Raw genomic sequence first — 25571 nt, 5'->3', positions numbered from 1 at the left:
TCCTTCGGATTACCTTGTTATTCGTAAAAATTCTCCGTTCTGACGCACATATTTCCTCATTTATTCCCCCATTGACGTTGAAACTTATTAGACGAGTTTATCAACATTTCCTTTTGTTTTTGGAAGAATCTATTTCAGTTTTTCCGGAATTTTAATGAAACGTCGCACCGAGAAAACTCGAAATGCCGCAAATTTATTCAAACAGATAAAAAACCCATTAAATATTTATTTCGACAGAAGCATACAAATGCTCTATCAGATGATATCCGAAAAAAATAAATTATAATAAGTCGGGGAAAAAAAACTGTTTCGGTGCTATTTCCTTTGTTCACGCTTAAAAGTTACATACGCCTCTATATAATTAAAAATTCAGTACCTGCATTAACAGCAGATATGTTAATTCCAAAACTGAAACAAGACTGTGGATAAACAGTTTTTATGTAAGTAACTGTAAGTACATACATAAAAAAATTGTGTTTGCACGAATAGTACAAGCCAGACAATAAAGATGTAATAATGTAAATTACGTCGTTTGCGAATATATTTGCAATATTAATGGCCAGGTCGGAGTGGGAGTTTTTTGGAATTTCCCCAAAACGAAACGTGAATAATACCACCATTTGGTGATCGCCGCATATCACCAGATTAATGTTGTGTGAAACCTCATTACAAATATGTATCCGCCTGTTGTAATTATCAGAATCTTTCAATTTGCATAAAAAAACAGTTAATTAGCGTTGTATTTGAAAATAGTATTTTTGGGTAACGAATTAGACGGAGTTAACGGGTCGCGAAGAGCCCCCGGAGTGGTGCCATTTAGGGACCCTTTGAATATTGATGACCAGAGCAAAAAGCGCAATTTCTACAAGGTTTTTCACTAGATAACCTAGGTGCGACGTTATTAAGTTTTCGGATGTGTGCATGAAAATTTGAATAATTCATTCTAGCCGCATTATGTATGCTTTCTTAACTAGAGGAAGCTATAAATAATGTTAATAAGGATAAAACAGTGTAATTTAATATATTTCCAACATTTCTTACAACTACATATTAATTTTAATAACACACGAGGAGTTTATTTAGAGGTGTTAAACACGAAGTAGTTACAAAATCCTTTTCTTCCACCTCCCCGAATTAATTTCACAAAACTTATCTCGCCTAAATAAATGTCACCGAAAGACCTCCCGACCCTAAATCACGCCACGTCATATTACTACTGAAAGACCATTTTTTCAGCCTCCTGAAATCGCGTATAAGCCGCGATCAGCCTCGCAGTATAATCCGGCGATAAATCATTCCCCGTCATTGCTACCGTTTGATCTGCCGTTTGAATCGCGTTACCATGACTAAATTTATACGTGTGTCGTGAATTATGACACCCCCGCGGTCCACCATTTCCCGAAATAGCGGCCGGAGTGGCGGACTCACACTCCCGGCTCAATCTCAGACGTGCCTTTGGGGCGACGCGTTCGTGCAACCCTTCGAGGCGAGGCGCGGCCTACTCGATTGTGCCGGATTCACCCCTCGACGCTCCCTTCACCTATCGTTAAAGCGTCACACTATCTACCCTAAAGCATCTTACCCAACTGGATGAGAGTAGACGTTAAATTATCTCAAATTACAGTAACGTGTATTCGGTGGTTCGGTTATGATTCCGACCTTTACGACTAAACGTTACAAGAGTCAAAATGGCGTGACGTTTCGGCTCGGCTCGGTACAGTGTGATACTCGGTGAGCTGTAATAACCGCATTATTTATTTACCCCGGGGATGTGCACTCATGCGATCTCGTATTCGTTCGCCATTATTAAAAATAAATCTGCTTTTTGGGCCCGGCATGCTTTTTGCCTTCCCCCTGTTTACTTGCCGACGCCCTCCCCACGTCGCCGACGGCTCCAACGTGTTTATTAATTTATTGATGAAATTTTCTATTCGTTCCCACGGTTTGCTGACGATGCTTGTTTATGGCAGAACGACCATCCTCGAACGGTGGAGAATGTGGCAATTTATAAAGACTAAAAAAACTAACGCGTCACGCAGGATGGACGCGGACTATGCAAAAATGCATCTATTAACAAGAAAAAAACAGATTATGGTAATTTTATCTATTTTTTCTTTCTTCCATTAATTCGTTTCATTTTGGAAAATTATTTCAAATTTCTACGTTGCAAATAGGATCGAACATTTACATAAAACACTACTTTTTTATTTTAAGTGGGAATTTCACACGCACGAGCGCAGCGAATATAATTTCAGGTGAAAAGCTGTCCCCATGTTGAAATGTCCACACTTTTACAATGAAACTGCTACCGAAGCACTGCCATGTTTTTTTTACCAGAAACTCATTTTCAATTTTCTTTATTTTTGTAGCAAATAAAATTAGGTGTGAAATAAAGTTCCCACACTGTAAAATAAAGTATTTTATTTTTTACGCATTTACGCGTTGTTTAAAAACATCTACCTACTTTGTTGTTATAATTCTTTGTGGGTTTTGCATTTTTTTATACTTGTTTCTACATGAATTATTAATCCATACAGTAGCTATACTTATAAGTATATAAACTACTAATTAAATAACTCGTCGGGAGGATAATTTGCTCCGGTACATAAACACATGATTTTATTTCCATAATCTCAGGCTTTTATTGGCAAAAAATTTTAAACAAATGTATACTTACAAAATTTTACAATAAAAAACAGATTGCTTCTGTTTTTATTTTCTTTGAATCATTATAAATTAATAATTAGCAGATCTTGATCTAGAGAAGGAACCAAAAAGCAAATTAATTGCTATTTTCTATTTTTTTAAATTAAATAAACTACAAATATTTTATAAATAAAACACTAGAAATTCGAAGATACTTATATTTTTCGATTTGTGAGTGTATTGACGGCATTGAACTTGTTTTGTGGTGTTGTAAAAGTTGTCTTTGTTCCAGAGTGCAGTATCTTCGGGTCCTAGTCAACCGTCACCACCTCCTTCAAGTATGGCAGTCACATCCTCGGCACCAACACCGGGAAGTCCTCCCACACCAACTCAAAGATGCTGTGATACAGGCAGACCTTTATTTACCGATCCGATTACCGGACAAAGTGTGTGCTCGTGTCAGTATGAACTGTTAGGATATCAAAGATTAGCCGGAGGAGTTCCAGGACTACCGGCCTTGTCCATGTACAGCGCGCCGTATCCTGAAGGAATGGCAGCGTATTTCCCTGCTCTGGGAGCGGACCAAGCTCCCTTCTACACCTCTACGGTAAGTCGAAAATTCTTGCACTTTTTAAAATTATTTTAATCCTTACGTTACCTATATTATTTTTTTGAGAAAGTAAGTTCAGTGGAAGCCTAGGACTAAATATTGTTGCGCTAAATTTTAAATTATTGGACCGTTTCCAAAAGGACACTACGAACATATCTCTTAAATTTTATTTATAAAAATGATATGACTCCAACAGATAAACTAATCGAAGAAGTTCAATGAACTTTTGTTTTGAATTTTTCGGCTTTCCTTAAAAAGGCACGTGAACCCAATAATTAATTTTTTTCACTACTAATCTGAGAAGGCGTTATTATTTGAACCGAACCCAGCAGTAGAATTTCTCTCCTACTGGTTAATCATTAATCGACCACGAAAAATTGTCGCTTATTTCATTGGTTAACGTAGAGGATTTTCACAGCAACCGTTTAGAAAAAATGACATCTCGAATCCGTCGCATCCGTCAAAATAATTTTATTAATAATTATTATCAAAAAGGGTTTTAACGTGAAAAAAGTAGTATATAAACCACGGTAGAAAAATCCCTTATAGCTTTCGCGCCTTACATCCCTCGGCGCGCCTCGGCATGTAATCTTGGCGCTCTGGCTATGAACTTCTCTACCTTGGTGTATAATATACTATTATTTTACTCCAGATAAATGTTGATATTGGTTTGTTCTGTCCATATCAAGACATTAGATGATTTCATGAATATGCAATTTTTTAGAATTACACACACAAGCTTCTGAATTTGCTAATCAACAATACTTTTTTTTTTCTTCATTATTTCATCATAGTGATAATTTTAATCCTTCTTTCTGAATTTACTTTTCCTGTATCTTGAATTTGCAAAATATCAAACCGGTGGTCCAAATGAACAATATTATCACAATATGAAATTTTATAGATAAATTACTCAAGAAAGCTCGTTGAAGTTTAGGATGAACCAAACATTTTAAATTTCTTAGCTTTCTGTAAAGACCGAATTTGTTTTTATTGTGCTTTAGAAAAATGTACGTTTCAAGCGGATTTGATGTTGGTTTGATTATTTCTACAGCAAGATATTAAATGATTTCAAAAATACTTTTCATCGTGCTTCCATAATTTTTCAAAGATCTTCACTTCTGAATTTATCAAAATTTACTTGGTGTATTGGTTTTGTAAAATGTGTAAAAGGAACAATATTAGGACATGATTTTTCAACCACTATTCTTTGTTTGGCTTTGGTGTCACTTTGGCTTGAAAACTTTAGCAGATTTTTCTAGAACTTATTTAGAACTTCCTGGTTGTGTTATATCACTTGGTGTAGGTTTCAGTTTATATTTCCTGTAAAAATTCATCTTAAAAATGTTTCATTTCTCAGTTAGAAGAGGTCCAAAAATAAATTGACTAGTTGTATTTTTTAAGTCATTTAGAAATATTTTTTAAATTGAAAACAACAATGGTTCCAATGTGGAAGTTGGTAAACATTATCAACTGTTGCAATGGAGGAGTTGAAGTCGCCAAAATCATACTTGGTGCAATTAGAGCAGCAGTAAAAGTCAAAAATCATAGTCATAGATGGTAGAATAATTCGAAAGCAAATGGGTCTATTAATCTTAATTCCATTTGTGGGCAACGTAAGACAGACCCATATTGTGCAACTTGACAAACCTTTGCAACGTGTTGCGACCAGTAATGTGTCATACCAACCAGTAATTTTATGAAAGTTAATTCCGTGTATTAAACTGCGCTGACATAAATTTATTGCCACTTGGCGTAAATGTGCTACTAATGTGTTGTTTTAAAATGGTCATATAGATTTCTGACACGCCGGTATTTTCTGATATCATGAATAACTAATACTTTTATCGGCACGATACCTTCATGTTACAATTTTGTGTCATGCACTGTTCGTACTTTGAGAATTTCCTCTTGGCCACCTAGTGGATGAGTCAGGTGAGACATCTAGTGCATGCGGGCAACGCGCAATAAAACTGTTAAGTCAAGATTTTACGTTTTTATATGTTAATTAAGTCGTACGTAACGTGAAATTTACATAATTTCGGTCGATTCAATGTAAAGTAACGGCGAAGAGAATGCAAAATTTAAATTAATGTTATGATTAATAACGACACACCGATGCTAATTCTGCAATATTTGCGTTTACATAACTGACACGTTAACTCGGCTTCGTAGTGGTTTAATGGCCATCTAGAACTTAATATGAGGAATAAAGATCGCATTTACAATGTAAATTTAATATGCAAAGTATAAAAATCGTTTAAATTATGAGAAAGGATACGTTCCGACATCCAAAGATACGAGTTTTTCATTTACATAATGAACACCGCAGAACAAGTTGTTTTTGTTGTACTTCAACAAATCATAAGTGGCGTTTTAAATTCGTTGTGAAAGTTTATTACCTCTTTTGGAAATGTCTTAATTATGAAAATTACACGCTTGTAAAATGTGAATTATCGTGATCTAGTGTTTTGATCGATATTTCACGATCCCAAGATAGAAGTCAAAATTCCAAAACATTCCATTTTCTCCATATTTTCAAGACGGCTTTTTGGGGCCATTTTTCGAAAATAACAGTGGTCAAAGTTTTTATTACTGAACACGCTACAAAGCTTCTGTTGGCAGCTGAGCTGAAACATTGTTGCCAATTTGTGTTTCTATCTGCAAACATCGTTGCCACACCTCTTCTATCATCGATGTACAGCTGACATTTCAGATGAGTTAGGAGTGTACTTCATGATATCTTGAATTGAAAATGTCTTAATTAAGAATCGTTATTTAACTTGTTCAAACTTGTTTGGAAAAAATGTGGAAACCGATCTGCGTGTTGTGACAGTAAAGCAATAAAACAAGAATTGAATTGAATTTCGACATACTGCATTTTTTGAAGCAAGTTAATCTTAACTTTATTTTTCTTTGATTTCGTTTTAATTAGTTTTGTTCATTGATAAATAGGTTAAGTACCTATTTATTCCGATGCATTAGTAGCATTGTTGATAAATAGAGAGAATTACAATGGTAGCTAGAACATGTTGTTTGAGAAAGATTTATACACTTGTTAATGTAAAATTGCCAAATTCTACAGTGATGGACGTCACGCTGCAACGCACCCACCTCTCATTCGTTCGCACATTTAGAGCAAGTTAGAGCAGATTTGAAGCGTGCTTGGAAAATCTTACTACGATCAGATGGGATGAGATCATTTATATTTCCACTGTGTTTGTTTAGGTTCGTCGAGTAGCAAATATTTGTTGTGGTAATTGAAAGTTTTAGAATTCTCTTTTAATTAATCGGTGCGTGAAGAAGTCCAATTAACAGCAACTCCTACCGTTAATTGCGTGTCAATAGCCAAGAACAGTTCTTGGGATAATGTTGGAGTAAACGGCAATGTTTAATTCCGCCTCTCGGGTGGACATTAAAATGTCTGTGAGATATTCGTCCTGATTTAGAGACATAAAAGTATAATTAAGGCCTCTTAAATGAATCTTGAGGCTGTGTGAGAGCGGACAAAACGGAATAATTTAGTTAACATGACAGTTAAAATTTAATTATGTGTCCAAGCTCACTCTATGAATATGAATGTGTTCATTGTAAATCTTGGCCCAAGGGATTAACCGCGAGAGGAGTCTTGTATATAAACACGCCTGAAGATTATACAAAATGAAATGTGTTTTGTCATAAATCAGGATTGGGACGTGTCTATATAACTTCATTACGGATTATTATATTAATCACGGGATGCTTGTGGTTTAACAATGGCCCTGACAGCTCTCCTCTTTATAGGTATACGATGTGTTGTGTGCTTGGCCTTTAAATTATTTTAAATGTTGTTCGTTACCTTGCTTTGACTGCTGTTAATCACAGAGAATGTCTTGTTTGTGGTTTCATTTGTACGTCTTTACACACACGCCTGCTCGCTCGTTCCCACCGGAAAAAATCCTCCTTCGATATTCCACCAAGTCACAACCAACTTTTCTTCTTCGTTTTCTGGCGTTCCCGGTTCGCCTTGACCAATCCGTCGGACTCGTCGTGGTTCTAATTGTGAAGTTGCCAGACGATTAGCACTGACACGCTTGTATAATTATTGCGGGTACAACTGGGATGCAGGATAATGAGTTAGTAAAGTGGATATCAGGACATGTCTGCCACTAATCACCAACTCCAGGACTGAGAGGCTGCTGCTGTTCGCCAATCAAACTTTCAGGAGAGAACACATGTTAACATGCTATTTGGATTGTCTTTAACCCATTCCGTGTTATATTAATACTGTTTCATTTAGAACTCGTGTTCGTGGTCACCCGTTTTGGCAGAAGGGTGAACTTTGAACATCAGACGAAACTTGCCAGCAACTTACAACAGCAACTTATCCGGGAACTACCGAGTTTTTTTTGCAGCAGTCTGCGAAGAAACATCTTTGAAAGGCAATGACGAGCGGTGAAGACGATTATTTTCTGATCATTGTATGTATTTTTAACAGTTCTTTTGTCAAATTACATAAATTATAAATACGACTAATACTAATTATAAAGAAACCGTTTTTATCGAAGTGATCAAAATTAAAAACTTAGATAAAACTAAAGAAGAAATCTGATAAGAAAATTGTAAACCCAATAAATGAGTGTTGTTTACTGAAGCCAAGTGGTCCAAGTTATTGAAGTACATAATTAAATGCAGTTATACTCTGTTCACTTGAGCAATGTAGTGATCATGTGCACATGCGCAGTTGCTGCGTGATCAGCTGGCACAGATACTCCGCCTCTCGTTAGTCTCGTTGCCTAAGAAATAGACTTCAGTGGCGTAACGTAAAGTATGAAATTAGCAATACGGCATAGCAATTGTGAGGGTTATTTAATACGTACATTTGAAATCACGTTCTTTTCAACAATTGTGAAACTTTTCTGATCGGGATTGATTCCATTATAACTGAATCAACTAAAAAACGTACTGAGATTAATTGCACGAGAGTGGCAGCGAATTAAAACGAACGTGGTGGAGAGTTGTCTGCACGCACTCCGTGTCTTTTATCGCTGTTTAGTCTCGTCCAATACCGAGCGAGCATGCGACAGTCACGTGATTGTATCACCACGTAGCTCAAGTGAACGAAGTATAGGTATTGGGTGTGAATACAAGACAAAGACAGTGCGTAGTAAATTTGTTGCCACAAATGACAGCTCCATTTTCACCTGCACCGTTTACTATCTTTGAAAACTGGCGTTTATCCATGCGTGATAATTTAGTGTGACTATGTGGATAAGGTGGTACCGTAGTTTTTTGCGGTGTAAACTAGCCCGATTGGGAAAGTGCATGACGCTTTCTATTAAGGCGGACCTAAAAATAAAACAGAAATTGTCGCCTACATGGATTAAAATTCGGGGTGGATTTTTGAAGTTTTTACATATTATCAAATATGCAGGACATCGATAAATAAATATTTCGCTGCGTAACTTTGACGGAACACGCAAATTGACACTATTCATCTAGACTGTTACGGTTGGAAATACACGCAAAGGTATTTTATCCGTGGGTTAAATGTTTAAATTGAACTGTAATATTATGGCAGATCGGTTATCTGGTGGTTTTACAGAATTTTTTCCGTTGTAATTTCGGCCTTGACGTGCAAACGAGCGACAAATAACGATACTGAAATGATTTTGACTCTCCTCTATTGCCTAATTATTTTGAAGCGAACATCTTGTCACTTCACTAAGCTTATTAGCTCTTATCCGGAACTACTCCTAGAAAGTAGTCGTCCTAATTTTGGTAATCCTTACTACTCGATGTTTGGTAATTATAAGGCACTTTGGCTGCATTAACTGTTCTCTCTTTTAAATGTCAATAAACCTTCAGTCACACACATGCCATTTACATAACCGGAAAAAGGATACTTTTCGCTTTTGAACAATTTTGTTGTTACCAAAGAAAAAAATCGTATCTCTTTCTGTCACGCTTCGACTTTTACGGAAAACTTCACCATTTCTGGTACAACGTTACAAAAATTAGGTATGCTTATGAGTTCTGGGTTTGGAAGTCCATTATATGGTCTAGAGAGTGGTAGTTGAGGCGTCGCGTTGGTAGTTTGTGTTAATTGAACCATCTTCTAATTACACATTTACACCCAATCTGTTCCTATTTAATTTAAGCTTGTATTCATTTTTCGTACGCAAGGATATCTCGTGTAGTAACACAGAACGGGTTCGTTAGATGGATCCTTTCACCGAGATAATTACTTATAATTTAAAATAAATTACAGATTAAATAATTTGCATTTGAGTAGGTGTCAGTGACACGTTCTCGCTTGTGACCAACAAATTTTTTATTTCACTTTTCAAGAGAATTGTTCGAGGCGATAGATGAGACATAAACGTCCACAGTAAATTGATTAAAATATGAGTATGTTTTCGTAGATAATATAATTAGTGATGTAGTTCAAGGGTCAGCAGCAGCAGGTTCAAAGTGACCAGCTTGGCACGATAAAAGTGCCACATTTCATTGAAATAATTGTTGACAGCTCCATAAATAATGACTTATTAGCACTTCAGTAATCGATAATAAATTTATTTTGAAGTGCTGACATAACACATAAAATGCTCCTTATCGAAACATAACAATAATTCTTTTTATTCTTCTTTTACAGGCTGCCGGTTTAGAATTAAAAGAAAACTTGGCGGCTGGGGCCGCGACATGGCCCTACCCTTCCGTTTATCATCCCTACGATACCGCCTTCGCAGGATATCCATTTAATGGGTGAGTTATCTTCTCGTAATGGAATTGTTTTTGAGCGAACAACGGCGCATCCGCCGCAAAGGCGAAGGCACAACAAATATAAGTAAAATAAAAATTAAAAAAAACAGCAAGTTAAATATTGATTTCAATCTATGGGTCATTAATTTACATTTTACAAAATGTTTGACTAATGTTACCGACTTCTCTATAGCGAAAATTTAAAATTGATTTCAAGACTTTTTGCCAGTTTACCTATCAAACATTGTAAAATAAGGAAAAGGGGCAAAAAACCAATTCTTTAATAAAATACTGTCTCAAAAATCGTCCTCCCATAATTATTTGTATATCAAGGCCGCGAAATTATTCTTTAACGTACCGAGAGAAAAATTGTCGCCGAGGCCACTTGCTGCCGAGGTAGAACAATCTCGAGGATGTTACAGGAATTCGCGGCCAAGGTATACACAACAATGTCTGAAGAGAATTAAAAAGTACGTATTATAACTTTACTTTAACGGCCGTTGCACAAAAATAAGTTTTTAGAAAATGTTGAAAATGGAGCATTTCTTCCCGTATCAATGACGGGGAAATGACTCTGAATTTTTTATTCTGAATAGATTCGCATGAGAAAACTTTGGCATGAAACTTTTCCGACCTGACTGTTCTGAAAAATTTGTTTTTAAATTGATTCCAAATCTGATCCCGAGGACAACGAGATCCGCTCTAAAAATACTCATGTTTACAGTTTGTCCCGTTAGCGCAAGTCACCGTTCGTGTCTTCGCCATTGTACAATTGCACTCTCTTCTAAATGCGCTTCCCGTTTTTCCCCGGTTTCCTCCTCCGCCAAGCCAGTCCGGGGCGGGAGGGTGTATTTTATAGCAAACACGTGTACTCACCGCCGCATGATTTATGTTTAAATCAATAGGTCTAAGTCTGGCGTGGTTGTGTCGTTTTTGTATTTTCGGTGTCGGAACGGTGTGAGTAACGAGGAGTTAATGTCTTGGGTTGGCCACGAAGCCGCCGGCCGTGGCCAAATCGCCTAGCCCCTGATGTGTGTCATTTATTATTTAGAGCGATAACGAGCAGGGACACCCCTGCCATTCGACACTCGCCTTCGCTAATCCCCAGAGCGTCCCCGACGTCAGCCACCCTCTTGAATAAAACATATCTGATTAGATTCTTTTAATTGAAATGCAACCTCCACTTTTGAACCCATTTAGTGCAGCTCCCCGAAAGCACTCCCGATTGGGGTCGTCAACCGCCGCTTCAATTTATTACATCTTCTTGTTTTGGACGGTTTCTCGTGTTATTGTTCCCAGTATAGAGGCAATTTGTTTATTTTTTTCGCTAATTGAATCCTCTATCGCAGTAATGGCCGGATTAGATAGCACCAACTAATTCCGTAATTAATTGCTGGATTTCTTAGAACGCGCCACACACGGAGCGCGATTTATGATTATTTAAAAGGACGAACGTCACATCGCCCATAATCTCGTCTTGTTCTGCTTACTGCATTGCGTATGGCCTCTCCTATCGCATCTTCTGCGTTGCAATCGACTCTCTGTGTGTTCCATTCCTCCTTCGATGTTTCCTTTTTCGTTACTAATTGAATATTATATAAACCATGATCCCTCTCGGGTCACTTGAGGGGTTATCGCATGTTGTAAGGCTCACCACTGTTTATATCGTGTTAAATTGTTTGTTTTCTGCTAAATACCGTACTGGATTTTCGTGTCTAAACCCAATAATGGTGGAGCGTTTTTCTTGAAAGAGCAGCAGGTTTACAATGCGTGCCGAAATACATTTGGTGAAACACTGTTAGCGAGGAATATTTATGGAAATGTCTCCACTTTGTTCCGAATATTGTTTTATTATGGCTTTTTCCATGCAATTTTCACCGGGGCGACCTTCACCACTAATTCGCTGTCTCCACCAACAAAATATACACATTTTCAAAAATGACAATCTCTTCTCAATCACTCTTGCCCACTTTTCAAAAGCACAAGCCTGCTGAAAGCTCGTGGGAGTGGAACGGCCACATCAAAGAAAAATAATCGAGATTCGGCGCGAATCGTTTATATTCATGAAATTCTCCATACACCTATTTTGAAATAATTTATTTGACGATGACCGCTTTCGCTCTTCTTATGGGGTTATGAGTTACGACGGTGAGTCCCCACACGGCTATATTTATTTGTTAACGTTTTAAATATAGAGAATAAAGAACCCAACGACTTTTTTCTACCTACATCGTGTTCTTTGATGTTGTGCCTATCAATCACTACATTTGTTATTCTAATTCTGGACCAGCTCCAACATCCGCTAATTTAACCAAACACTAACACAATGTCGGACAGTTTTGACGAAACATTGTTTCACCACCACCGTGAACTCCATACCTGATTGGCCGACGACTGAAAAGTCATTCTAATGCGTTTCACTACAAATCTACTGCATTACTTTGTCTGGAAACATCCTGTCAACTACAGGAGAAAAATTTCTCTCACTAACAGTTGCCCCGGCCAGAAGTCTTTGTATTTTTGTTCTTTCAATTCGAGACCCAAACTCTTGCGTAATGCTTCTTCAAATAAGTCGAACCATTAAAAATTAGAAGTTGAGCAGAATTAATGACAAGTTGATTAAGTTCCAGAGGATTTAAAAGGTGTTCAAAGACCACCTAGGATTCATGTAGAAATAAAAATATGACGTGTTAGCAGGCAATTAAACTTATGTAATGAGTCATTGCAGGTGTTATTAACTATGGCATTGTAGGTGTATTAATTAGTTTATTGGTTGTGGAAAGACAATTGTAACAAAGACAAACCTTTTATAGCAAAAGCACCACTAGACAAAACCGTTTGTACACTTTGTAGCTGCTAACAGTCTAGATATCACAAATGGTTATTAAAAACAGGAGACACGGGAAGATCCCTGCGGAACGCGTACTTGATGAACAGATAGCACCATAAAATGAGGGCGTTTTATTTATGAGTTTTAAATGAAAGGTATTATTTATTTGGGCCTAGTAAAGAAGTGCCACCAATGGGACCTTGAGATCGATTAAAACGATGACATCACGGCACCAGCCGAGACAATGGTGCTCAGAATTAATCTGGATGAGGGTCGGTTGGTCGTCGATAAAGCAAGTGGAAGATGAGTGTCTTGACATCCCGGCCGAGAGCAAAGCAAACAGGCGGTGATTGTCGGTTTTGTAGCTGGTAGCCTCCAGTTCCTGTTCTACAAACCTGTACATAAAACCATGGAGTAAGCAGTTGCGGGATCCATTAAACGATTAAGCCGGCTCAGTTTATCTGCAATTTATGTCTACACTAGCGGTAATCCCTGAGTTGCACGCCGTCTAACTGGAATCAATCACGTATGCAATAACATTAAATCTGCATGCCGGTCGTGGGCCATGACTCACTCCTAATAGACATTCTACATGCAGCCGCAATCAGCCTGTAAGGAGAAGAATCGGCTTGTCGTTACTGTAGTTACCGGTGTGACAATGCCTTGTAATTGGTGACTCTTCCGTCCACGTGCGAGGGCATCGGCATGAGCGCTGCCCCATGTCCACCGCATCCATATTCGCACACGCTATAAACATGATTGATCAGCAATATGTACCATTGACCACCAGGAAATGACAAATGTCCACTTCCGAAATGATAGATGGCATAATAAGCAGGGCTGGCTGCGGCCGTTATTTAATTCATTAGCGCACTCGTGGACTACACTCGATGGAACTTTTCCTTGCGGAAGGTACTCACCCAGGACAGTGACTTTCCGGGCTCACAACAAGAACAAGAACTGCGCGCAGCAAGATTTGTTGGGGAATACCAAAATAAAGATTTCGATACAAGTATGAAAAATCGATGGTAGCTTGGTACTACTTCGTATGGAGAGAAGGAGGGTCTTGGATTGCAGGAAAGTGTTGATATCATCGTTGCGATTGTAAGGAGAGAAAGTTTAGCTCTTGTGCGAAGAAATCCGCCGGCTTCCAGCTTTTGGTGAAGGTCTTGGGGCGCCTCTTGGCTTTGTGTCTTGCGCCTCGGTGGTACGTAAAGCATTCTGACAGAGCAATGACAATCGGCAGAGACACGTTATGTATAAGGTAACATTAAGCTCTTCGGCGATGGTCCCGATAAGGCAGATCCGCGCACCGATAAGCCAGTTTGCTGTTAACGAGGCCCGTGGATCGCCGCCAGGTGCAATCCGAGCCGGGCATTTCTACACGAATAAACATACGAACCCATCTGTCGTCCGGACCGGCCAACATTTACATACATCCGCCCCTGTGACGGATTATCCAGTGTGTCGGAAAAATCCGGATAGAAAATGCCCAAAAATGTAATTAAATATCGATGCATCACGCTAATTTACATGGGGCGATGGCAACCGAAATATAATTAGGATGACGGGGGTTGTGTGACGCGACACGAGCAAACTCGTCTGCCCTAATGACGCCTGACTAATTGTGTGAGGTTTCTTGGTCCAACACTGGAGCCCTAATTGAGTGGCGGGGCCCGGAGTTGCGGAACGAGACGGCCCCGGAGCGCTGGTTGATTTCAAAAATTGTTTCAACGCCCGAGATGCGAGGGCATTATGGGGTTAAAGGCGGTTGTCCACTTGCGTGCAATTATGTAATCGTTGACATTCTGCAGGTGACACTCGAGTAATGGAAACAATAACATCAGCATGTTTACGTGCTTCCGGTTTTAGGAAGTATGGCTTTATTTTTATGTATCGTAATTAATTAACCCACTGAATGTTAATGAAAGGAAGCCGACGATCAGGGTATGACTTTTCTTTGATCCAAGAAGAAAGAACTATCGGTATTCATCGAAAGAAAACCTACTTCCTGCAAGCTTCGCACCTAACACTTGCTTTAACGGATTTGGCGACAGGACCGCTCGCACAACACATGCCCTCGCAGGCATATTCTGTTAATGCCATAGAGAAAATTTAAATTGGGTTGATGGATCAATCTAGATCTAGATCTAGATCCGGCGAGGTCGTTTAGCAACCCCGACACGCCCCGTACGTGTTAATTGAAATGGGCAACCGTGACGCCTCCGTGGATGATCCCATTGTCGTTAAAATTTGTAATCTCCGACGGCGTGCTCGGAGATCTTCCGCACAAAAGGTGTCACAGGCAACAGACGACAAGGACTGTTAATATGACACCGGGTATGAATAAAGGGCGTCGCAATCCGGCAATATCACCGCGACATCCGCGGGGATCTGCAGACAGGTAATCGATGCGTTGTCGGACACGCCATTCGCATTTCACACTCGAAAGATACCTATTTTATTCATACACGTAACTCCTGCAACTTTTAAAACCTGGACCGGACTCTATCTGCATTGTCAGCGGTGCAGCTTTTGCGCCAGCCTGCGGACTTGAAATAGTAATGGCAGTCCAATGAAGCCTGGCGTGCACGTGATGGGCGACGTTAAGGCTTCTACACACCCACCTGCAACTCCGAAAGTGTAAATGACTACCCTGACAAGATACTCCTTTCGAGAGGATCCTGGAAACTTCTGCTGTCATGTCAAACTGGTCTGCAATGGATTTAGAAAAAAGTGTTGTTTTATATCGATATCGGGCCTTCAAATAAATATATATTTAGAGTAGGCGTAGGCGACATTCTGATTGTGTTAACAGTGTAAAGTAATTTTTGTAGGTAACCAATTATTCTCCGGAGTTACATAGGTTACATAGTAAGCTTTTTCCCAATTTCATATTGTCATATTCCGTGGAGGAGGAATAGGGAGAATGCACTACAAAAATAAAAAATATTTTCTAACCTAATTTTATTTCGTTAAAATGTCAGACGTTTCTTCTGTCATTTTCTACGCTGGAAAAATGTTGCAAACAATTGAATTTCCATAGGTTGCTGTAAATATGAATTTATTTTTATTGATAGAAAAAAAGTGAAAGTAAAAAGGGTTGTGTTTTGATGTCGATTGATTTTCTATGGAACTCGGACATAAAGTTTCATTTTTCTGGTCATAGGATTGCCGCACTCGCCTACTATATATTTTTTTTAATGTAATATTGTCGTTTTACAGGTTGAAACAATAAAGCCAGCTCGTATGTTAATTCATACAAACATAACAAAAATAAACCGGTTGAGAAAGTTTCTATTTGTTGTTAGGTTAGATTTTGACTGTATGACAAAACGCCAGCAGCGCCATCATGTCCGTTGTTGCTGGTGTGTACTTCGAAGCCACCTAATCTTGCCTCTAGTGCTTTGCTATAAATTTGGTGCAGTGACGTTTGACAAGTGGAAATCGTGTGAAACAAGCTCCGACGTGACTTTGGTTAGTCGTCGATCGACCAAGTTTCTGCGGTGGCGTCGTGTTGCGGACACGCCTTTAGCGTCGTCCAAGTGCGGCCCATCGTTAATTCAGGCTTTTCCTTTGCGAAGATGCACCTTGTGGGGTAGAGGGCGCGCGCGCATCGGCGTCGCGGCGCTCATTGGCACTTTTCCGAGCGGAAGCAATCCGCATGGCGCACTCCGATTAGCAATTGCTATGGAAACAAACTGATAATGCGATCAGGGAGCGACGAAACCTGGCATGCCACTCTGATTTTTAAAATCATCCCTCGTTGTGCATTTTAAAATGAACGCTGAACGTCATTTGCGTCTGCAAACATCACGCTCGCAGGCTCATCAGATTGAAATGTTCCGCACGGATGCGTCGCTCCGCTGATAACTGACAGCTTTATTAATTTCCCATCTATAACCCTCCCCTTTTCGCGACATGTCTGCCTCTTGTTTGCTGCAAAAAATAATCAAATGCTTCGTGTTCCTTTTTTGATATGGTCTGACAGCTTGTTTCAATTTCGACCGTATCCTGTCGAAGGTGCGCCGCCGATCCAAGACGCTTCCTTCCATCAGGCACATGTGTACCCACTTTCGGCCTGTCAATTTATTTTCTGTTTTCGAAATGAAATTCGCCTCGTGTATAAATTATAAAATGATTTCGCGCGTTGTCTTACGCTTCACTCCGGGATTATTTCACGCTCAATTGGACATTTCAGAATTCTAATAATGCAGAAATACGAAAGGAAAAGCCTCCACACATTTATTATTGCCCTGCAGGGTCTATTTCATTTTGATTACTATTTATTTAATTAAATCATCCAATTTTCTGTTACAAAGAAAACCGACCAACCGCTTCGGGCTTACACCATTTATCCTCGACGATTTGATGTTTTTACCTGCTTAGTTTTCAAATCCAAGAGGGAATTGTATTTGACTAGAATGACAATTCCCTGTTCAAACAAAATAAAAAGCTAATTACAGTAAACTAATTCTCGTAGATTCAACATAACGTGATTTTGAAAACCTACAAGGTTTCTAAAGACTTTTGGGATTTGAAAATTATCGAAGGCAAGAGATTCATCGTTTAAGATTTTTTGACAATGTTAAGCATTTTCTACCAAATCTTTTCAAAATTTCAAAATCTTTACTAATTTGTAGTGAAATTACAAAAGGCAACAATACTCGTAACAGAGAGGAACACAGATTCTTCGTTTCAAGAGGAAGAATTTGAAAATAAACGATCTAATTCGTGGATAGCATGGCCAGTTATATCATATCAATTTTGATCTTGGCAAAGCAAGTTTTAAGAAATTAGCTTGCTTCATAAAAATGAAGAATATTGTGGATAATGTGGTGTTATTTCTTCAGTCTTCACCCTTTTAGTATAAAAGAACATTTTTTTTAACTGGTTGTCTGATGCATCAAATGAAAGAAAGTATGTATTTTCATCTGGAATTCGGTAACTATTTTGTTTTTGGTTAGCTCTTATATCTAACAAGTTTAAAACTCATTTTTGTACTCATAGCCTTGAAAGCAACGCTTCCAACATCCAATGCTCGCTCCGAAACGAGTGCTTCCCGGTCGACTCGAATGTAATAGTTATTTACGAAACAAGTGCGGGAAGACGATGTTCCCGCATGAGTGCATTTTTTAAAGCACGAGCGACGAAGGAACGAGTGCCTTTAATTAATGCGCGAATGAACGGAAGATGTCTTCACGCAAGTGGTTCGTACAATATTTTTTGTACGAAAATTAAATTAATTTTTTTTGTTTTAATACATTAAACATAAACGAACATAAAACCAAGTAGGCAGTGATCTTCGGTTATTGGAAACAATTGCTTCACTTGATATTTCAATTTTTGCAATAATTTGTGAATTTTGTAGGAACACACAGGGAAGTTGTATTTTATGAACTAAATTTTATTATTATCAAGACAGATTTTTTTTTGAATGCCTCAAAGGGCCAGTGTTTTTTGCAATTTTTACATTCGAGTCGACCGGGAAGCACTCGTTTCGGAGCGAGCGTTGGATGTTGGAAGCGTTGCTTTCAAGGTTAGGAGTACAAAAAGATTTATAATCGTTGAAAATTGTTCCTACAAAATTCACAAATTATTGCAAAAATTGAAATATCAAGTGAAGCAATTGTTTCCAATAACCAAAGATCACTGCCCACTTGGTTTTATGTTCGTTTATGTTTAATGTATTAAAACAAAAAATTTTAATTTCATTTTCGTACAAAAAATACTGTACGAACCACTGAAGACATCTTCCGTTCATTCGCTCATTAATTAAAGGCACTCGCTCCTTCGTCGCTCGTGCTTTAAAAAATGCGCTCATGCGGGAACATCGTCTTCCCGCACTTGGTTCGTAAATACCTATTGGAACCTTCACTACTGAAACTATTACATCCTTCTTGTAATTCTGGTTATGATACAAGACATACGGTTCGCAGTTTTCAAGGTCTGCAGAAGACTGTTTCTGAAATGACTTCGAACTAGTGGACCTTCTGTTTTAAGGATTGGTTCCATGCACAAAACGTGTTCAACTTGGAGAAACTGATGCATCCCACATAATTTACTAATCTTTGAAATTCCACCATTTCGTTGAAACCACTTATAATAATTTTGCTAATTGACAACAAATCAGTTTTCTCTTGTCCTTACTGTAAAGGTACTTGTTTTTATTATGTAATTATTCAGTTACATATTTGTCAAGCACGAAACGGCAACTGCAAACCAGTCCGGCTTTTTTACTTTCTATAAACCGGATAACGCGTCTTGATTTTGACTTACTTCGGAAAGAATCTTTTTTGACAGTGTGATCTTGTTATTCTAAGAAAATCGATGAAATTATTAGAGTAGCAGGATTTTTGGTGCACTTAAGGTAGGTAACACCCAAAATGTTTAACTTAGTGGTATGCACCGGTCGTAAGCCAGTACAGATAGATACCTATTTCCATTTGTGACCTTTTGGGTAACGAATTAACTTTTGATGGAAAAGTATGTCGAGCGAATTCGGCCGGTGGCACTTCTCGTCCTGTTTATAAATGTTTGTCATGCCACATTCCTACAACTCCTGCCAAAACATTGCCTTTTTACAGTTTGCCGCTTTTTTTGGCCATCACGTGTACGCCCCTCGCATATTAACGTCTCCTCAGACGTATACCACGTAAGCGTGATAGATGGTACACGCTTAATAAGCCCGAATGATTAACAATAAAGCCAAATTGATATTCACGTGATGTTCTCATTGTAATGTGTGTGAATAGCCATTGTTGTGTGGACGTGTAACGCGATGCAACGTTTCCACGATTTAAGACTGTTAAATTTTTGTTCCAGATATGGCATGGATCTCAACGGAGCGCGTCGAAAAAACGCCACCAGAGAAACGACCAGCACTCTGAAAGCGTGGCTCAACGAACACAAGAAGAACCCGTACCCGACCAAAGGCGAGAAGATCATGCTGGCGATCATCACCAAGATGACTCTGACGCAAGTGTCGACGTGGTTCGCAAACGCGCGAAGGCGACTCAAGAAAGAGAACAAGATGACGTGGGAGCCGAGGAACAGGGTCGAAGACGAGGACAACAACAACGACGACGACGACCACAAGAGCACAGACGGGAAAGATTTGCTAGGTAGTGCCGTCACAGAACCGCCCGGAGATGGGGTGCTTATTAAAGATTGTTATAGATTCGAAGGATTCGGGCACCGCCTCCAGCGAGGACGGCGACAGACAGCCCCACTCGCGCTTAGCCCCCGACACCGCGAGCGAATGGAGCGAATCCCGCCCCGACAGCGGCCCCGACAGCCCCGAGTGCTACGACCGACCACCCCACCCTGCCTTCTTACCCCCGAGATCTTCAGGCTCGCCGCCGCAAATCTCTGCCTCCGTCACCTCCAAGCCGCGGATCTGGTCGCTGGCGGACATGGCGAGTAAAGAGAGCGACGGGCCGCCGCAGTCCACCGCTTCGTCGCTCTACTCGACGGCGGCGGGTCGGCTGGTGCCGTCGCTGGCCGGCCGCTTGCCGCCCCCGGGCCTCCACACGGCGCCCTACGCCCGCCCGCACGACTTCTACAGGAGCTTGTACGGCCCCGCCGGGCAGCACCTGTCGGCCGGGGGCAGCGCCGGCTCGCCCGACGCCTCCCTCCTGGAGACCTACTCCAGGACCCTGGGGGCCAATCTGGTGGCCCACCAGAACTCCAGCGCGGGCCAGGCGATACCCTCCTCTCTCAACTCAGTACTTACCAAAGCTAGCCTGGCGGCGGCCACCTCCATGGCCAACTCCGGGCCGGGGCTGCCTCTCGGCTTGACCACCAGCTCCTCGCGGCTGTCGCCGTCGTCTACGTCGTCGCTGTCGTCGGGCTCCGAGACCCCGCTCAAGCCGGTGGCGCTGAACAAGGCTTGACCTACGACGGTCGTGGCGGGCCCTTGGCCCTGATCTACCTCGGCAATGTGCATGACCAAGGACAATAACGGACGCAAGAACCCGTAGTGTGCTGTACAGTCAATGTGATATATACCTTTTGGTTCCTTAGTTTCGGGCGCCAGGACGTTCGCCTTAGTTCTTGTAAATAAGCGACTGCCGGCGGCAGCAGTATAAAAACTTGTATCTATGTATGTACTAGTATAGACCTGTAAGCAGATATTTGTTATTATAATGTGTAATATTAAGAACAATATACATTCAAAACAACATACGTGGAAATTACTATACTGTATTCATTGTACTATAAAATCTCACCACACACGAGTATTTTTTCCAGCAGACATATCATGCAGTCTAACAATGTATTTATATTTCCAATTTACCCGATCGTGTGTTGACGCTGCAATAAAGTAAATCGTTCATTATTTATTGGATGGTTTTATTTAACATTCCCGGTCTCTTCTGCGTCGGCATCCAGAATGGCATCGGTGCGGTCCTCGCCGTCAACCGTAGAATGCGCTGACAATGGAGGTATGTCCGTGGTACAAATCTCGGTCCGGACCACCGGTTGAGGACAACAATTTGGACCGGAGCTGCAATGCATCAACCTCTGCACAAAATTAAAATAGTCCACAGCTCGGGGCCGAAAAAACGAATTATGATTCGAAACGTATCACCGCGTGCTATTCTTCGGCCGTAATTAATCCACTCCGAAAACGGCGCTAACAACATCGACCTCCTCCGACGTTTAAAACTGGGCGAATTTTTTTACGGGCCTCGCTTAACGAATTTTAGTCTAATGAGGTCGGATGAAAGACAGATAGAAGCCGCTTTATTCTTTTATGATTATGGCAAGCCGGAATATAAGATCTCCGCAGGGCGCCAGTAAAGGTATTCACAACAACGTAAGTCAAGTGAAACGTTTATGGTACTTTTTACTAAGTGGTGATAAATTTTTATTGTAGTGTTGTAAACAGTTTGACATTTTTTGCATTATAAACTTTAATAAACAGGCTTGAATTTCGTATAAAAGTTTAAGTGTAGTGCCGGTTTGGAGAAAAACAATAAAGCCTGAATTACCTAGCGGGTAATTACTGGAAAAAAATAAAAATGAGACGACTTCGGGAAAAAATATGTTCGCGAGACTGTGCCAGTGGAATTTGAGTCATTTTCGGTCGGTTGCCGAAGCATGAATGAAGTGTGGTTTCTGGTTGCAAACGGTTACGGCAGGAGAGAAATCTTGACGAGCGTGGCTTCCTGGAAGCAGGCTCCCATTGTTAAAATTCTGGCGCCACCAACAATTTAAAATACAACATATTTTTGAAATACGCGTATGTTAGCAGGATTTGTGATTGGGCGGTAAATTAATGAAACAAATAATCTCAAAACAAGGAGTTTTAATTCCGCCTCGACTCGATACAAGTGTGGACCCTTTGCTGGTAGATTCGCATCTCCCTGTGCTTCCCGCACGGTACTTCGTCCTGCTCCCGTCGTGGGCCGTCGGTTCCCGCCGAGTACCACCGAGATCGCCCACGCGGTGCTGACGTGGCGTTCGTGGAGTCCCACGGTTAACACGTATGAGAGAACGGTGATTGGTCATGATGAGTGGAAGTCAAAAACCAAATAGTCTTCTAAAAAGAGTGTGTTCGGTTTGGAAATACATATAATTAACTGCAAAACAAGAACCAAGATTTTCTAAATGCTACTGAGTCAAGTTAATGAAAGAAGTAAGTAACTTGAGCAACGACCATAATGAAAATTAAAATTACACATAATTTTTGCCAATGGTGTAAAAAGTGCGGTGCTAGAAATCAATTTTGACAATTAAGAAATGGTTGACTGCACTACTTAAACCCCCCCATACATGCTCCGGAAATCCTGTGAGGAAAAACCGTATAGTCCTGGACTTCAGGGAACCCTCCCCCAGAAAATTTTCTAACTACAAGTGTAAACGATTTTAGTTATTTTCTACGATGAAGCATTTAGTTTCTAATTTGCAATTCTCGCCCTTTGATTATTTTCTATTTGTATTTGCCAAAAATTTAAGAAAGAAAAAAGAGTCAAATTCATTAATTGAATTATTTCCTGATTCTAACTACAATTACCAAAAATGTGGAGCGAATGTTTTATTGAAACGTTTCTCCCAATAAACATTTATTACCCTTGTATACCTGTGTTTATCCTATGGACACGTACAATTTCAAAGAAAATCGGGAAATTTCATTTGGGTACTACATTACCACTTTTAGGGATTATTGTGCCGACAAAAGCCTCGAGAAACATAAAATTTACAACTAACAAAAATTTTGCCCCCAATCAATGGTTGTTAAGAAAGTTTTGTTGAAATTATTTAAAATTCAAATTCTTAATTTAGCGAACCAATTCGGAGCGACAGCTAACCTAAAATTTAGGGCCAACAAATCTTTCTTTTTTTTCTTTGCAATATTTTACATTAAAAATAGAATAACTTACGATTCCTATTCTCGAAGCAAATATCTAAGGGCACCCTTTGCTGAAAACAAACATGTTCAATTATGACAAATGTCATTCGTGTCAAACGGCGGGAAATTCAAACTTTACACTGTTCTAAACGGTTTAATTTTTCCAACCCCTACTTCCTTTTTCACTCTATCATGATAGACTATTAAATATTGATAAACTCTTCCAGAAATTCCCGGTTCATGTTGTCTGAAAAACGGCCTCAACCAAACTGAACTGACACAACGCCACACACTCCGGTCGGCCTGATAGTTTGGCTTGCATAGTTATTCAGAATTGTTTATTCATTCCTATCCGGCCACCTGAGCAGTCTGCCAAGTCCGCGCAGTTTTCTATCGTATACACGCTCCGGGAATACGGAAGACCAAGACTGCACAGTTTTTCCTCTGAGTATTTCCGGAGCGTCTATGGGGCCGCATTAGGAAAGTTCACAATTGTTTTGTAGTTACGTGTTTTTTGATAATATGTAGATTTATAATATAGATAATAATTATTAATATGTATCGAATGCTTCTGACCCAGAAAAGTCTATTTACTTTTTAGCAGTAGTTCAAAACTAAAAAAATTAAATTTTCAAAACAATGACAGGCTAAAAATGTTCGATATTTGGAAAGTCCTCCCTTTCTAAGAAATAGATATAACTGCAATACCAAGATTTTTGCAACCTTATCAACTTCTCAACCTAATATAAACCGTAGCTTCCCAGTAAACACAAAATATTTGATTTTCGAAAAGTCCATGGTACCATTAATGTCACATTATTTTCATTCTTGAGTAAAGTTATTAGAAATTCTTCTGTTTCGGTTTAATTTTTTCATGGAGGTTTCTCTTATCTCCAAAGTTAGCTCGGGTCCTTCACCTGGATCTGTTTCTTTTTTCGTTATATATCAAGTACTCCGTATCTAATGGGCTCAATGTTTGCGTTAAAAGTAAATTGCCACTGATGCTATTAGGCTAACTGTGAGTAAGCATAAAAATTTGTAGAATTTTGAAGGAAATAAAATTATTTTTATTATTAAATCTTAGGACATTTTGGATCAACACATACTGATTCGTGTGGCCTTTTATGAGTTTTACAGATTTTTAATATTTTGATTATAATAATTTTATCCTGATCCACCTGTACTGTCAGAAAATCTACTATAACATCATAACTGCTACAAGAACACCATCATCATTCTATCACTGATGTTAAGCAACGTCGGGCGTGGTCAGTGTTTGGATGGATGGCCGCTTTTCATTGTATCTTCAATACTTCATTTATTTGATTTCAGTATCATCTGTAATTCGTAATGTTGAATAAAGAAAATCCGACATGGATGACGTGTAAAAATAGATTTTCAACGGAATTATCAATAATAATTGATTCAAATACCTGTCAATTACATAAATATGATTTGGACTCTTTGCAAATGAATAAACGAAATCTTTATTAGCAAAGCTACAAAATACCTGAACTATAAATTCTTCTGAAATGTGTAACAAATTATGTATTATGTTTGTTCCAAGATTTCTTGGAGTTCAGAAATACTTTTATACCGTGCGATCGAATAAAAAAAAAACAGAGTAGGCGAAAATGGTGGTTTGAACCAATCAAAGCACCAGAACACCACAACCCAGGTAACTCGATTTTTGTTATTCGATCGCACGTTATATAAAATAATTAATAAGACACAACATAATGTTCTCTTACATAAAGTATATAATTATTAACATCTTTTGTTAAGAATGAAGTCGTAACATAAACAATAAAAAACAATTTACTACAAAATAAAAGAAGTACTATTTCAGAATAATGTAATTGTCATAGCCCTTTGCTAACACTTTAATATTTGTGTTGGATGGTTTACGGTTTGTACGATTAAAAGGACCTTACATCAAGGAAAGTCATTCTTATATTCTCTTCGTTTTTTGTTTTTACTTAAATTTACTGTTTTCTTCGTTATATCAATTTTTGTCATAATTTAACTCTTCCCTTGTCGACATTTGATATCCTTCCTGGTGACGTTGAAATTAAAAAAATTAAAACCTGGGTTATAAATTGGCCGCGTAATATTTCACTTCCTTCTTGTCTTCTTCTTTTTTCCATTTAGTCGTAAATAAGGGTTATTATTTTATTATTAAGAGGAGCTCGTCGCGGTGACCCCGAATCAGAGCATTTCACGCAGATCCCAATTAGACTGTTTAATTCATTTAGTGCTCTGTCAATTACGCTAATAAAAAAAAGATAAGTCCACCCTGCCTTTTAAGTCTAATTAAAACGAATGACAATAAATTAGACGATTGGTGTATTATCTGTCGTCGCCTCCAGCTGACGAAGCGGGAAGCG

General features: G+C 39.2%; 1 protein-coding gene across 2 annotated transcripts in view; it reads left to right on the top strand.

Moving 5' to 3' along the window:
- mirr (mirror) overlaps window positions 1–21172 on the top strand; it is a 44287-nt gene extending 23115 nt beyond the window's left edge. For both annotated transcript variants that reach the window (XM_069040409.1, XM_069040406.1), the window contains exons 2-5: window positions 2939–3253; window positions 9891–10000; window positions 19653–19951; window positions 20007–21172. In XM_069040409.1, coding sequence (XP_068896510.1) covers window positions 2939–3253; window positions 9891–10000; window positions 19653–19951; window positions 20007–20722 — 1440 coding nt within the window. In that variant the 3' untranslated portion in view covers window positions 20723–21172. The remainder of the gene's footprint in view (window positions 1–2938; window positions 3254–9890; window positions 10001–19652; window positions 19952–20006) is intronic.
- Window positions 21173–25571: the final 4399 nt, after the last annotated feature.

This window comes from Tenebrio molitor, chromosome 1 (assembly GCF_963966145.1).
Source record: "Tenebrio molitor chromosome 1, icTenMoli1.1, whole genome shotgun sequence".
NCBI lineage: Eukaryota > Metazoa > Arthropoda > Insecta > Coleoptera > Tenebrionidae > Tenebrio > Tenebrio molitor.
This window is presented reverse-complemented; position numbering and strand designations above follow the sequence as displayed.